Source organism: Cebidichthys violaceus, unplaced genomic scaffold (assembly GCF_023349555.1).
Source record: "Cebidichthys violaceus isolate CVI_PGR_0920_01 unplaced genomic scaffold, fCebVio1.0.p SCAF_4, whole genome shotgun sequence".
Lineage (NCBI taxonomy): Eukaryota > Metazoa > Chordata > Actinopteri > Perciformes > Stichaeidae > Cebidichthys > Cebidichthys violaceus.
In genome coordinates, this window is record NW_027176594.1 from 198,225 (window position 1) to 214,715 (window position 16,491).

The window sequence follows — 16,491 nt, forward strand, 5'->3', positions numbered from 1 at the left end:
TTAAGCAGTATTATCAGCAAACTGTACTCAAAGTATCAAAAGTAAAAGTACTGGTAATGCAGCAGAGCTCCTTTAAAAGTGTTGTATTATCATACAAGATATATTATTATTACTTATTATTATATTGTTCTGTTTTATCACTAACAAATATGATGTGATCTCTCATACGGGTATTAATACTTGTTATCCGTCCATTTAATTAAATTAAAGTTCTTTCGCTTCGTTCTTCCTCATGTGTCTCGATGGTATTGAATGTCTGTCTCCGTCATAATGAAGGCTGGTGGACTGTTTCAACTTCAGGGACATCGATGGTAATAAAGCAGGACTTTATGATTCTGACCCTGACAAAGTCAGACATGTTGTATCTTTACAAAAGACTCAAGGACTAAACGAAGCACTTAGGAAATTACTAAAAGTGTTTTTTATTTAGCATTTATTCTAACATGGGAGTAGGAAAAAATAAAAAGAGGCGGCAAAAATGGTTTGAGTTGTTTATTGACGGGGGGGTGACTGTAAAAAAGGAGCAAACTTTATGTTTTAGCACCTTTACAAAAGTTATAAAATGAATTGCTGGTTCTCTGGGTTCTCCGTATAACCAGAACAATATACGACACAAAGGCCCGGAAGAAGGAGAAGCTTTAAACTCGCCGAAACCAAGCAATAAAAAAAAATGTCTAAATTTGGAAAATCTCATTATATATTTCATTCAAATTTTGGATCACATTCTACAAACGTTGGAACCTGTGGGTTTTAAATCAGTGCACATTACATCATGATGTAACAGAAGTTTAAAAACACAAAAGGAATTTGACAAATGTTACCTGGAAACAGACAAGAAAAGAAAACATCTTTAAATACGGGCTGCAGCTTCCTAAGGCGTCTTTAATTCAATAGAAAAAAGATCGAGAAGTCGTATACAAAGCAGGAATGAAGCTATACAATGTCACATTATATTTTATTCCTCACACACTGTACAAAGGTCGCTTTCCTTCAGGGCCGACCGCAGCGCTAGGCAGCTTAACGTTCCTGTTCTAATATCCTACATCAACGGCGTCCACCAGACACGCACCGTATTTACATATCCAGACATGAAATACAAACATAAATATGAGCAGGCTCCGTCTAATCCGTCCTCAACGGCATCGCGCGTCTTCAGACACATTCTTTGAAAAAAAAAAAAAAAAAAAAAATACACCAAATATTGGCCACCTACATGTAAGCTTTACGCAGTATCCGTCGCCCCCTTGGGAAGCACTTTGATGACAACTGGTTCAAAGTGCTTTAAACAAAAACAAAAATAAATTTAAAAAAACACATCTGACTTCAGCTTGTTTTTTTGGTCAAAGTTGTTGGATGTTGAAGCGAGGCAGCGGCGTCCATTGAACATGTATGTCACAGTATTAAAACACGCCACAGTGGGGACTCAACACGCTGCCTCATTTGACCCCCCCAAAAAAAAAGCTTATTTAACTAGAAGTCTGTGCTTTTTTTTTTTTTTTTCCAAAATAAAAAGGTTCAGACTTCAAACCGACATATCAGAGAAACGGTGAGAGCAACAATGTGTTTCTGTAAAGCCAAAGATACTGAAGCAACGTGTGTGAATACTGTACAGTAGGCCTGACGCTGGTCATCTGCATGACGACAAAAAAAAACAAAAAAAAGGTGTTAATTCAGAATTAAAGCTATCATATAGCTGGGAAGAAAGAAAGTTATTCATGTACAAAGGAGCTGATCAAAGGCCTGAGAAAGAGTTTTACTGTTTTCATTTTTAGGGACGTGATTGTCAAGCCGGGCCAAATAACTGGAAATCTGATCACACACACACACACACACACACAGACACACACACACACACACACACACACATACACAGCGATGCATAGGCGTCAAATCAGAAATCAAAAATCATACCGTGAGTAAAGCAGAAGAGCAGAGTTACTCTGGAATTTAGTTACTTATTTATTAGTACACACAGTGTAAGTAGGGCTGGGCATCATACCGTTTGTGATACCTTACTTTGAGAAGTATAAACATGTTGTTTTTTGAACATTTATGCCACAAGGAAAATGTGAAAGTAAAAAAAAAAAAAAAAAAAAAGAGCAATCTTTTCGTTGAATAAAAGGAGTTCAAAGTAAACGTCTAACCACACGCAGCCATTTAAAGAAGTAAACAGAATACTGTCTGAATGTTTGGACTCAGGAACACGTTAACAGAGTAGAAATCTGGCCAAATATTGGAAGCCGACTCTCAATACTTGACAGCTTCGATACTCAGTGAGACACGTTTCAGGACCGAAAATGTCGACGTCGGATACCCAGCCCTAGACGTACCCGTTGAGGTATCCAAGATGGACGCCGTGTTAGCGACCTGGTTTGGAATCGCAGAGAGAAGAGGAGGGTTTATCACCAAGGTGATCGCTAACATTTCACAGATTTAAACCCGGAGACTAATATTTATCAAACTTTAAAAAAAATAAATAAAAAAAAAAGACTCTTGGATTTGTTATTAACTCAGCCCTGCAGCTCGACAACACAGGAAGTGAAGTTCTCCAGAAAGTTGAACGTTTTTTGCGGTACTTCTCTAATAAAGGTAGAGAATGTTAGGTAGTATACATATATCATAAATTAAATCATCTCTCTCCTTAGACATCAGGTTATTGATGCGGTCCGTGAAACATGACTCGTTGATTAAGGAGACTTAAAAGTGAAGTTACTCAACGGCGTTTCCTTAAGAGAACATGTCTGAGGTATCGGTGGAGTCCTCCGATCACCTGAGACGTCCCAAACAACGTCCTCCTCACAGCTGATGAAAGGTGACATCACCGCGACCCCCACCGACCCGTCAGGTGGTTCATCTCAACACTCCGGTGTTCCACAGGGATCAATCCCGGGTCCTCTATCGTTTCACCTGATCACGATAGGAGACGTGCAGCGCCTCAGGATCTTCCTTCAGAATAAACCAAATGTTGGACTAGAAACTGTCTCCATCGCGCTCCGTCGGCCAAGAAGACATTTTGAAACATTGCCCAGCTTCACACCAAGTTTGAGTGCGACGTTCGATTCGAATTTCGACGTCAAGTCTCTCAGTTTAAGCAAACTAAATTTCCAAATAAAATTATATATTTTTGTTCATACGTTCATGTTGTTGCATTTCGATCACTGTGTGAATATTTTACAGCAGGAGTCAGGATCTTCACTGAGATATTAGTACACTGCTGGAGGAGCGCAGCCTCATCAGTGCCCAAACGATCGTTCGATCTTTCAATTAACAATTGTATGGAAAAATTTTTATAAATAGTTTATTATCAATATTAATATTATGTATAATAGTATGCATACACACACTTTTAAAAATAGTGACGGTAAAACTTCTAAAAGCTTTTCAAAAGTCTTGGAAGTGGAGTTTTTATGTAATATATATATATATATATATTTAGTTAGATTTTCTTTCCTTTTTTTTTTTTTTTTTGAAAGCCAATTTCTGGGATCTCCCAGTAGTCACCGACGGAACAAATGAAGAGAAATCAAGCCGGGTTTTGGGGGGAATAAAACCGAAATAAAAGAGCGGGAAACTGTGTCTGGAGTCCTGGGGTGTTTCAGTCTGAGTAGTTCTGTTCTGCTCGTCCCCCAGAGCTCATAAATAAAGAAGCAGAGCGGAACATCTGCGGGCGAAGCCTTCGGTCGGAGCCAGTTCTGGAATCCACTCGGACCAGAGGATAAAAAAAACAAACAAAAACAAAGATAAACTATTATTAACACATTTGCTGGATCAGTTTGAAGTCCACCAGGAAGGGTTTGTTTGTTTGTTTGTACACCACGCTACACAGTGTCCCAGAGGAGAGAGAGGGGGGACAGGGGACCCTGTCTTTGGAGCGTTTCCCATAAAAAGGGGGAGGAGTCAACAGACGCTCCTCCGGGCCCCTCCTTCCTCTAACGCGGTCGTTAGTCTCAGAGAGTCTGTCTGCGTATATATATGTATATATATATATATATATATATATACACACATACATACGCTCGGTACACAGCTCTCACAGGTTCTTGGTGTTTATGTGAGTCTTGTAATGCTTCGTCAGGTGGTCGCTCCTCATGAAGCGCTTCTGACACTGGCTGCACTCAAAGCGCTTGTCTCCTGTGGGAGACGAAAGAAAGAAAAAAAAAGAGAGAGAGAGAGAAAGGGGCGGGGTTATGTTTTTAAAAAAACGTGCAAACAACACAACATCATTTGTGTTCAAGACACGATCATGTCGTGTTGTCGTTTTTGCAAAATTCTGTACAAGAGAAGAGCATTCTGAATATATTCACGTGTCTTAACTATAAGAATAAAACATAAAACATACAGTCTATGCCAATTCCGAGATATATAATAGATATATAACAGATAGATCATTTAGGCCGATTTATCCGACAGGCTCCAAGACATAAGAATGACAAAACACCGCTGCATCTCTGATCACTGATCTGAGTTTATTAACTGATCCTTCATAATTTTCTCTGGATCTTTCTCAGTTGAGATAACATCACTTCTCTGTAACTCCCTGAGAAGTACTCCATTATGTGTGTGTGTGTGTGTGTGTGTGTGTGTGTGTGTGTGTGTGCTTCAGACCTGTGTGTGTCCTGGCGTGCCGCTGCAGCTCGTCGCTGCGTGTGAAACGCTTCCCGCAGAAAACCCAGTTGCAGACGAAGGGCCTCTCTCCGGTGTGCAGCCGGACGTGAGCTCTGAGCAGCGACGTTTTCCTGAACGTCTTCTCGCAGCCGATGATGTGACAGATGTGCTTCCTCTTCCCCACCTCCCCGGGCCTGCACACACACACACACACACACACACACACACACACACACACACACACACACACACACACACACACACACACACACACACACACACACACACACACACACACACAGTGAGATACACAGTACATTCAAAAGTAATCATGCGATATGTATTTCTGTATTTCTGTCTTTGACACGCTCACCTCTTGTCTGCGTCTTTACAGTTGGGACAGGTGCAGGCCATGCGCCTCTTCTTCTCTCCCGGCTGGCCGGGCAGCTCCAGGGTGAGGGTCTGGTCCACCTGGATGGCCGGCTGGCCCGGCGTCGCCGCCAGCTGGAGCCCTCCACCCTGCAGCGTCTGCACCGTCAGGTGCTGCTGGCCTGACAAACACAGAGACGGAGACACTGTGAGACGCAACGCAGGGCTCCGGACCAAGCTCCTCCTCCAGCTTCAAGTCTTCTTCAACACAGCATGATGTTCATTTAGTACATTATGCTCCATTTAGAGTCAAACACACCATAAAGCAGGGGATGCTTTATGGGCGGGGCTTACTGTGATTGACAGGTCTCTACCAGAGACGTCTACGGCGTCTCTACGTCACTCCTCCACATTTTAAATATGGTCACTTCTGTTCATTTCAGTCTGAAAATGACTCGTACCGTCACTTTATTCAGTGACAGTTATTATAAAACGGTTCTGGTCTCAGTTTATTATCCTTTTCCAGAGAAAATCTCACAATTCTGTCCTTTATGCCATAAAAAAATAAAAACATAAATGGTGCTTTACGACCCCGGGTCTCTCTCGTAAAAACCAGCAGAACCCCAGCAGAACCCCAACAGAACCCCACTTCCCGCTCACCCCCTGCGTTGGTGATGGTGACGGGAACCCCCTGGACCTGGACCCCGTTGATGCTGATCGTCTGCACCGCCTGCGTCGTCGAGGACAGCTGCGGCGTGCTCAGCGACAGCATCCCCCCTGCCGGGGCGATCTTTGCCAGAGTCCGTTCCTTCCGCCCCCCCGCCTGCGTCCTCTTGGCGCCGGCCGGCGGCGAGGCGGCGACCGACGTGGTCGGGGTCGTCGCCGAGTCCTGGATCTGAACGGACTGCCACTCGCCGGACGCGGTTTTGAAGAGGATCTGAGGGAAGAAGTTGTAGTTAAAACTTTGTGCTTTTCATCGCTGCGTCCTGAGGAGAGAGACGACAACGAGTTCAAAATAAATCTAACAGAATACCTTATTATAAATCTATCGTATGGTTCTTTTAGTGGGGAAAGAGCTCCATCCATTCTGCTGAAGTATTATTAGCGTCTGTTCAATAAATATGTTTTTCATATTTAAGAGTTTTCTCATCTCGCTTAGAGGTTAAAGAGGTTATTTTCCACCAGAAAATGTGCGACGAGGACGAGACAGAGGCGCAAATAATAGTCTGTGATACGTTATGAAACGTGACGCTTCTGATTTTTCAGGTTGTTCTGATCTACGACGTTGAAGAATTGCCTAAAGAGCAGAAGTGTCTGATCCAGACAGCTGTCACGTGATCTCTGTTCACTGTTACTCTAAATCAGCTCACAGGAACCCTTTACCTCGACTGTCTCCTCAAAGCGAATAAGAACACCACGTAGATACAGTTAGCATAGATGTGACACCATATCAAATTCTCATGAGAACACATGACGACGTATGACAATATCGCTGTATTCAAATTAAGCTGGTAACTAAATAAACATTCATGTTGTTTATTTAGAACTTACGGTACGATGCGTTGTCACTGACACAGTTACAGCAGAGGGTCACCGATGGATATTTGAGGGTTCTGACATGTTGCTGGAGCGCAGTAAACACACAGCGACCAATTAGCATATGCGTTGTGAATCACACCGCGTGACGCCGCTCAGCCAATCACGACACGTGTGCACAGATTCCGACTCGAGAGACGAGGAATGAGGACGGAGAGCAGAAGAGTAACGCGAGTCAGAGAGACAGTCGGTTCGTGACCATCCACATTATGGAATGTTTCTTTTTTTTTTATCCAGCTCTTATTTTACTTGAAAAGAGAAGAACGATTATTTATTATTAGAGTATATATTATTTATAATTCATCCAGCTCAATTTGAAATTATTTGGCAATAAATATCATTGAGATATTATTCACTTTAGCTTTCTTTATTTTGATTTGACAGTCAGCTGCTACTTCGACACACGTGGGACTAAATCATTCTTGTGTCTCGTTTTGTGACCCGTTGATGAGGAAACTCTCTCTAACTGGACCTGGATGAACCTTGACGTACTATAGAACAGGCATAGTAGCACCATCTATCTGTAGACCTCAGGTTTAAAACTAGACTTAAAGAAACAGGTACTGGAAACAAAGTAAAGACATTAGAACATCTCACATTTTATTCCTTTAGCGTGGTACACAAGAGGGTTCACTGTTGTTGTTTGTTTTTGTTGTATTTTGTAGAAAATGTATCGTTCGCTAACAACGCATCAAACATGCAGCCGATGGAGACGCTGAAATCAGTGTGGTAGGAGGTAAGGTGTGTGTGTGTGTGTGTGTGTGTGTGTGTGTGTGTGTGTGTGTGTGTGTGTGTGTGTGTGTGTGTGTGTGCGGATCTCCAGCACCACGGCGCCCCATTCCACGGTCCGGGGCGGTGTGGCCTTTAAAAAAAAAAATAATAAAAAGGTTCAATGTGTTCTCTGCTCTTCCTAAATGATTGATGCGTGAGAAAACCCAAACAATTAAGAAGAACCAAAGAGCAGCAAACCACGAGGTTAAAGAAACGCCTCGTGAAACAACGTGCGGTGAGAATACGCCGCGCTCACGGTCCGCGATCGAACCGGCAGAACATCAGAACAGTGAGCCAAAGGTCCGGAACACAGTGGACATCTCACACGTTCCACTGGTTAGTCCAAAAAAGGCCGATCCTGCAACATCTGACTTGTTTACAACGTCAGGCTGTTTTCCCTCCCATTAAAACATTAAAACCTAATAACAAATGTTCTCATATCGAAGGTATTCTAACATTTCTGGCTCGCCGTAGCGTCGTCCTGATCTCACCACTTAACCCTCCTCCCACGAAAATACAGCACCATATCTGGGACCCTGGATGCATCGGCACCGTCGGCTTTGAATGACTCAGAGGTCCTCGCTGTGTGGACGGATACCTGCGTTGGCGTCGGCTCCGCTTGAGAGACCTGCAGGCTCGACTGGACCGACTGTCTCTGCGGGACGGGCGGCAGCGTGGCGGAGGCGGCCTGCACCACCTTCAGGGCCTGCTGGGGGATCTGAACCACCTGAGACTCCGGTTTGGACTGGACCAGCTGGACCTGCTGCACCATAGCCGGCTGCCCGGGACTCTGCACGATCAGTAGGTTGTTTCCTGCCTGCAGATAGAGACGGGAGAAGTTACTCCGAGACCACAGATGAGAAGGATTCAGCGTGTTGGGCTGCTGGTGTACAGGAGGGCTGCTGGAATGGAGTCACGCCTGCGATGGTTCAGTTATGGGACCACGTCTCTCGTCAGTAGGCCACCATAAACCACGTCTTTAAGGGTAGCAGGACACGGTGTAACTACAACATGATGAAGGAGGGGTTTGTTTGTAAATGCTTTGGAAACCGGAGGTCTTACAGAAATATAGAAAGATTTTGCAGCCAAATTGAACACGAGGTACAAGTTTCACAGTTGATTACGATTCCTGCTCGACATCGAGGAGGTGGGATCATGGCGCTCTGCCAGTTACACTCGTTGTCTCCTTCACACTACATGTTTTTGTTTGCACGCCTTCGAGCGTTTCCGAGCACGCCATCTGCGGAGGCCGAACGCTGCGGTACCAGCTACGACAAAGCTTTACTTCATCTCGCTTTCACTGAAAACACAGCGACACAACGTCCACATTTTACCGTTCATGTCGTGAAAAGCAGGTCTTCTGCTCTGATGCGACAAATAATTGATCACGCCACATGGGCGGGACATCCTGTTTGCGCTTCCTTTTTTTTTACGATGGACGCCGAAAAGAGCTGTGGGCTCCTGAAGTAGTTCAATATATTAAAAAAGGCAAGAAAACAGTTGATTAGCTCCATCATCGTTCAACTGTTGGCTGAACACAGCACTTGGTCTTTGTGATGCAGGACGGGACAAGTGGAATATATCTCGGGGCTTTTCTGCCAGACGTACCTGGATGATGTTGTCGCCAGCCTCGATCAGGATGGTCTCCATCTGCTCGGCGGGTGGAGAGGCAGGAGGCGGAGGATAAGCAGCCAGAACCATTTTCTTCTTCCTCCCCCGTCCTCCCTTCCCCGGTTTGTGAGGGGCGGCCGCCGCCTCTGTGATGAATTGAGCCCCGCCCACCTCTCCGGTCGCCACGTTGAACGGCAGCGTTATCCCGCCGGGCAGCTGCACCACGTTCGCGGCGGAGTTGTTTGGCTTGCGCGACTTTGGGGAGGGCTTGATGGCTACGGTCTTCTGCGGCGTGACCGGAGCGGCGGCGGCGGCGGGGGCCGGAACGGTCATGGGCGTGGTGATGATGGCCTGGTTGGTGCCCGGTATGAGCTGGATCTGACCGCCCTGCTGCATCATCTGGATAGTCTGGGCTCCTTGGATCTGCGGCATCATCTGGTACTGGATGTTGGTGGGGGCCGAGGCGTTGCTGCGGGCCGGGCTCTGCTGGATGGTGAGCACGATGGGGCTGCCGGGGGCCGTGGAGCCCAGGCCGGCGGGCAGCTGGATCACATTGCCCTTGGCCGAGAGGAAGCCCAGGTTCTTGGGTGGAGCGGGGGCGATGGGGGCCGGCTTTATGGGGAGGAGCCTGCGAGGCTGCGGCTGCGCCGGAGGAGAGGTGACGGGCGCCTGAGCGGCAGGAGGGCCGATCTTACTGCAGGTGGCGGCCAAGAGGGCCAGAGGAGAGGGCTGGGCGTCCTGCATGGAGACAGATCACACACACACACACACACACACACACACACACACACACACACACACACACACACACACACACACACACACACACACACACAGCATTAAAACCAGCCTGAACAGAAACAGTTAAGCTCTAAGAGATACCAGTACTGACTTGATGCCCAAATGTGACAAATTAATACAAAGCTGTACTGAATTGTTACAGATTAAAATAACGGTATCCGACACCCGATCAGCCTATTGTTACAGATACCGGTGCAGCATCCCCAGGCAGAATAGGACCATATAAATCCAGGTATACAGGGAGAGTAATTAAGAGCAAAGTGACCGGACACGTCGAACACATGATCACCATCTCATCATGTCATCACAAACATTGCTGGCCCTGCTTAGACAGCATTCAAAATCAGATCGTTATCACTAAAAACCCCAAAATAGTTGCCCCTCTGAGCGCTCTAAAGGGTCGAGGGCCGATAGTTCATTCATCTCAGTCGCTCTGTACGACCCTGGCGCCGTGAACGCACCGTGGGTCACTGGAGACAGTGAAGTCAGGGTCCGGGCTCGTTTACTCACTTGCGATGAAGCGGTGGAGGGCTGGAGGTATTCACTGGGACTGACAGCAACGGTGGTGGCCATGCTGTCCTGTTGTTCTGGAGAAAACACAGAGAGACACACAGCAGAGTCACATTCAGGCCGCCTGAAAGCGTCTATTTTCAGCGGACAGGCTGCTCAAGGACATCGCGGCACATTCCTACAAAAACACAGAGAGAGAGATCGAAGACAGACGAGCTCTGATGACCAACGTTAAACATCACCAGCCACGCAAAAGAAGCCGACAATCAGAGCGTCCACTTGCAAATATCATGCAGTATAACTCAGAAATAAAATGAAAGGAGCTCATGAGTAAACATGAGCTCCTTTAAGACAGCATTTCTATCTCGGAGATGAAGTATTTTACATGTTATAAAGCGACCAGGTACACAGATCTCTTTGACACATTAAGTACTACTGTGTGGCAAAAAGCTACAATTATTTTGACAATTTAATAATCAACATAACGATCACACACACACACACACACACACACACACACACACACACACACACACACACACACACACACACACACGTTTACATATCCAGGACAACAAGTTGTGTTTGAAACATTTTCAAAACAGCTGCGACCCTTTTGGTTCTCGTGCAAAAGCAACCGACGTTGTTTAGATGAAACATCCGTCTAGTGAGCCGGTTGCACGACGTTAGTTTACGGACAAACAGCTGTTATGTTTGGCCCTCGAAAAGTAAACAAATATCAAAATACTGATAACAAGCGAGATGCTCTGTAAGCAAAGAAACGCAGTCTAATGACCCAGATCGGTTGAGGCCGGTACTGTCCAAGAGATGTGTAACACAGCGTGTTCACAAATTACTATCCTATATTTAAAATATATATACGCTGAAATACACTGAAGCACAAAAGACTCAACATGTGTCATCTTTCACGAACGTGTTAACAAACTGAAATATGAATATTTGAGTACGTCACAGTCAAGGTCGAGGCACGTCCGCTGGAAAACAGCAGGTGACACGAAACCACATGACAGCCACAGAGCCAGCGCTCTGGGAAAGTACCGACTCATCACAGATGTGCTGCAACCGGACTGTGATTGCACCCGTGAGCAATTAAGAAGAGCAGTTTGTGCCTCAGAAGGCAGAGTATTAAGGTTACAGTTCAGACACACAGTGAAGCCTTCGTGCCACAGAACATTATTAATCAATATGTTCAGCTGTTCTGAGAGTATTTTCACAGAATCCTCTGAGACTCTTCTGACAATCTGAATTAAAATAAGTCGTGTGCTACAGGACAGGGAGGAAGGTTTAGCAGGGAAAAACACCACAAGAACAATACGGAGTTGTTATTTTGCATGAATATACAAAATAATAGAAAGTAACATCAACACAGATCAATATAACGGAGGACAAAACATTTACAGTTTGCTTTGCTTTGTGCAAACATGTTCCTTACAGCGACCATCTTTGTTTGGATTTGTAAATTGGGATTTTTATCATGCATCGGACAGAACGTTTCACCTCTGACTGATTGTCAAAGACTCCCATGTATGTGTTTTCTGTGGTAAGGAACACAAGCTCAGCTCGGCGACTCCAATGTAATCGTACCATGTGACGGTCCTTTACAGCCGCATTCAAATGAAGAGAGTTAAAAACACGAGTCGGTTGTTATGAGGGAGGTTCCTACAGTACAAAGGGTTGTGAACATCGACGTGAACCGCTTCAGTCCACCGCCTCGTCTGTAGAAAGTGAACTTCACCCTGACAGAAAAACAAACTGCTGTGTTGTGGCTGCTGATCAGCAGACCAAACAGGAAGCGTTGCCTCTGTGCCTCATTAAGCAGATGCTCTATAAATGCAGCTGTGGCACCGACACCTTCCACTCAGAGATACCACAGCATGCTGGGGGACTAATCGCTCTCTTGCCCAACATACTTTTTTTGGCAGTGGTGGAAAAAGTATTTAGAACTTTTACTGAAGCCAAAATACTAATACCACACAGTTTAAAAATGCTCTATCACAGTTGCATTTATGTGCATGTTGCCTTTTACTGCTGTAGATGTTGCAGTTGTGCTGATGATCTTAACTCCTTTGTATACTGTTGGGTAGTTTAATCTACAGCAATACATCATATTTTATAAGCTCATTATACGCTTGTAACGTCTCTAAAAAGTCAACTTGTCATGACCTCAGAACAACAGCCCCGTTCTCCACTTTGTGACTGTGAATTTTGAATAGTTTATGAAGCTCAAGAAGATTTTTTTCTCAATTTATAACGTAAACACTCCATCCGTCGTCTTAAAGTCTCCACATCTGGAGATGCATTGGTTTAACCGGTCAGGGTATGAAAACTGTAATCTGAGAAGTAACTAAAGCTGTCAGACAGAAGTAGAGTAAAAAGTACTACATTTCCCTCTGAGATATAGTGGAGTATAAGTATACAGTTGCATACAATGGAAACACTGAAATAAAGTGTATATGGATTAAAGCCACCGAGCATGAGCTCCATCTTTACCAGCTGCCACATTAAAGCGATGAACACATTAATACATCAATAATTACAAAAGCAGTGACATAATATAAAGTTACGTGATTCTGAAATGGGACATTTCTGCATTATTGTACTACCGTAAACTATATTTAAATGCTAATATTCATATACTTGTGTACTGTGACACTTTACTTTGAATAAGCTTTTTGGATGCAGGACTTGTACTTGCAAAACAAAGTATTTCTACAGTGCAGTATTGCAACTTTAAGTTAGTGAGTACTTTCGTGCACCACTGCCAGTAATGCACACATATTTAAAAAAGAAGAAGAAAAAACAGTGCGGCCTCAAAATAGCGCCGCCATCTAAAAACACTGCTGGTTTGCTGTGGACAAGCAGCTAACGGTAGCTAGCTAGCAAGCTAACACAGCAACACTAGACTAAAGTGGCTAGCAGCTAGCAGCTAGCTTAAGCTGATTTGGCCCGAGTGCAGCTTAAAGTTTGTACTTTTAAACGAACCAAGATGGGACCGTTAGTTGCACCATCACTATGTTTTATTGTGGACTAGATGGGCGGGGGAGGGTGTGAGGGGGAGGGAGGGCGGAGTGAGTAAAGAACCACAGCTACACTCGCATATTTTGGCTAGCTGAAGCGTAGCTAGCTTGCTAGTCAAACTCTCTTTGAATACGTTACAGGAGAAAAAAGGCAGACCCTTTTTTTTTTACCGGAAGTGCTTATTGTGGTTCACACAACTGGCCGAGCCACCCACTAAAAACACATTTATTCGTACCGCATAACGTCCAGTGCGTTTCTGTCCAATGCAAATACAATGTTTAACGAAGTAGTAATATAAAATACACCAATGTTTTAATTCCTACCCACCGCTCATGACGACATTCGCTCTCCGTGAGCCTTGAAGACCGAGCCCCGTGGAGGAATCCGCCCACGCTCTCGCTGTGCACCAATCCGCGGACAACGGAGCGGTCGAGCGACGCGCGCTCCGGCCAATCAGCTCGAGCTCGGGTCCGTCGTGAGTGAAATTCAAGCGAGCCAATCGGCGGCGCGAGATTTCACGCACGTCACTGCGAAGGACAAGGGGAAGGCTCGACCAATGGGATGTCGAGATTCGTGCTAGGAGGCGTTTTCTAAAGAAGCGAGCCGAGAACAAACCGAGGGCCCCTATCACAGCGAGGCTAACGGCTCCACTGACGGCCCCGACGACCAATGTGAGAGGGGAAGGGCTGCTCGACCCGAACAAGAGCGACAACCGCGTCCATCAATGAGCTCTGAGTCACCGGAGCGTGTTTGAACTGTCCCGTGTTTCATTACGAGGATCAGTCCGTTATGGTGCGATAACACACGCTGCAGTAAGGATTATACATGTGTTCATTGTGAAGCTTTGGCCTGTTAATAGTTCATCACAATCAGCTTTATTGACCATGTACGTATAGGTGTACATTGCTCTCAACGTACATACACAGAATATACAAATAAACAAGAAACATATAAACACAAGGACATTAAAGACAATAAAGTAGAGCAGAGAAAGTAAGCATATACACATGTAACTACTACACTACTTAATTACTGTGTCGATAAAGGTACAGGCCACATCTGGCTGTTCTTCATACTAGTAGCATGAGGTTCCCACTTGTTGGAATAAGTATTTCAGATCCTTCACTTTGCCTAAAGGACAGTACTCACACCATACTGTCAGAAATACTACATTTAAAATGTGAAGGAAAGTGTCCACCTACACTACATCATCATTACTCATGATAATGATTAATGTAGGACTGGATTCTACTGTTATAGGTGTGGTGGACCTCATTTTAAACTTTTAACTGGTGATTATTTTCTGCATTAATCAATTGAATGTTTGATAAAGTAGTGGAAAAAAGGCCGTCACAATTAGCCCAAAGTGACTTCATAATGATTGTTTTGTTCATTATTATTATTATTACTAACACATTAACGTTTCAGCTCGGATTTGTGAAGCTGGAAACATGGAATGTTTTTATATGAAAAATGACAGTAAATCTTCTGTCAATCATTTCAGCTGTATTGTACAAACCGTTGGGTCGTTTAACAAAAGCATCTTCTAAACAGTTCTTCTTATATTTTTGTGTGTCAAAAATCATCATTTGTAAAGTAATCGATGCTGTCAGATAAATGTAGAGGAGTATAAAGTATAAATATAAAGTATAAAATGACATGAAAAGAAAAGACTCAAGTACAGTACAAGTACCTCAAGTGTGTACTTAAGTACAGACGGTATTACATTCCACCACTGCCTGGCTGTAACAGAGGCCTGCTGTGTGTTGAATCCTTTTGTTATTCAACACAAACCTGCACAAACAGTAGCTTGACCCTAAATGGCTTTTTGGCATTTGATCCCAACAGCCAAAGAATTAACCGTCAAATCAAAAGTTAAATCAGTGTTTTTTTTGTTATTCCTTTTTTTAAAATTCTTCTCACAAAGATGAATCGAACTCAGACGTGTCTCCCTCGGACTCGGACCAGATCTGAACACCGAGGACTCGGCGCTTGTCTTTCCGGTCCGGTGTCGGTCACGGAAGGCCGGCGCTCAGCCCCCGGGGGAAACGCTCCGGTCGCGGCCGTCAGTCCCGTCTGTCGGCCACATCGGCCGAGTTGCCCTCCAGCCAAACGATGAGCTTGTCCTGTTTGAGCACTCTTTTCACATCCACAATGCATGCTGGGCCCTTTTCATATAGACCCCCCCACCACCACCACCCCCACCCCCCATAGAGTGCACTTGACCTTATTCACCATATAGTGTCTGTTTCCCCCCCATCCGTTTATCCTCCCTGCATCACTACAAGCTTCTTTTTTAAAGTGCTAGTCCTGCTTTTAGCTATAAAGCCCCTTTTTTTTTTTCTCCCTCTTCACCTCAAGTGCGCTGCAGTTAGCGGTGGAGGATGCAGATACACTGTCTATCACCGTCTCCCCAGGCGCCTCTGTGGAGAGTCTCAGGGAGAAAGAGCTGCATAATTTAACTGGGATATCTCACTTTCTCATTTAACGAGCTTCACGAGCGAGAGCCCGGGCGTCGGCTGGAGAGCGTTCAGCCTTAAACATTTCAGAGAGAACGGCCGCCGTTACAGGAATGACACAGTTTCTGTGCGGTTGAAGCACGGAGACAGTGTTAACTCACAGTCACAATCAGCTATTTGGATAATCAATTAGTCGTTTGAGTCTCTTTTTTTTACACATTCAAGCCGCTGTTTACGTCAGTATCTTATAAACTAAATATATAAAAAATTGTGTCTATTTTTAGGGCCAATAAATAAAGCAAGGGTTAATATAAAAAACATTTGAAACCTGTTTGTCAGAGCTTTAAACGTTGCACTTAAAGGTTCATTCTTGACTTCCCAAACAAAATAAAAATCTCGTCACAAAAGTCCAACTTTCTATTTGTTTCTGAAGCTTTCAAACCCATCGTGCTGCATTTTGTTCAGTTGCCATGGAGATGGGTATCACGGTGACCTAAGTATAGACTTCATCCATTCATCAAAACATCTCCATGGCAACCGAGCAGCTCCATACTGCCGAGCAAGGCCGTGTCAGAAAGTGTAAGGCGGGCCTTAAATGTATATTTGTCACGTTAAAAAAAAATTATTATGGACAAAAATAAATGTTAAGAAATCCAGAGATTTATCCAAAATCCTGCCCTTCATTGTATTGTTTTTTTCTTATTATAAAATAATTATGAAAACTTGAAAC

General features: G+C 44.5%; 1 protein-coding gene across 1 annotated transcript; it reads right to left on the minus strand.

The window, feature by feature from the left end:
• Nucleotides 1-477: 477 nt before the first annotated feature.
• On the minus strand, nt 478-13,670 carry sp2 (sp2 transcription factor). The gene is made up of 8 exons (XM_068727527.1): nt 13,630-13,670; nt 10,264-10,340; nt 8,950-9,690; nt 7,940-8,158; nt 5,635-5,911; nt 4,979-5,156; nt 4,606-4,799; nt 478-4,131 (listed from the first exon to the last, which is right to left on the minus strand). Exons 1-8 carry the CDS (start codon nt 13,634-13,636, stop codon nt 4,031-4,033), a joined length of 1,794 nt encoding a protein of 597 aa, XP_068583628.1. The 5' UTR covers nt 13,637-13,670; the 3' UTR covers nt 478-4,030.
• Nucleotides 13,671-16,491: the final 2,821 nt, after the last annotated feature.

Coding starts and splice junctions, on each gene's coding strand:
- sp2 (XM_068727527.1), bottom strand. Junction 8,159..8,949: donor CTGGCGACAACATCATCCAG/GTACGTCTGGCA, acceptor CTCTATCTGCAG/GCAGGAAACAACCTACTGAT. Junction 4,132..4,605: donor GCACGCCAGGACACACACAG/GTCTGAAGCACA, acceptor CGTCTCCCACAG/GAGACAAGCGCTTTGAGTGC.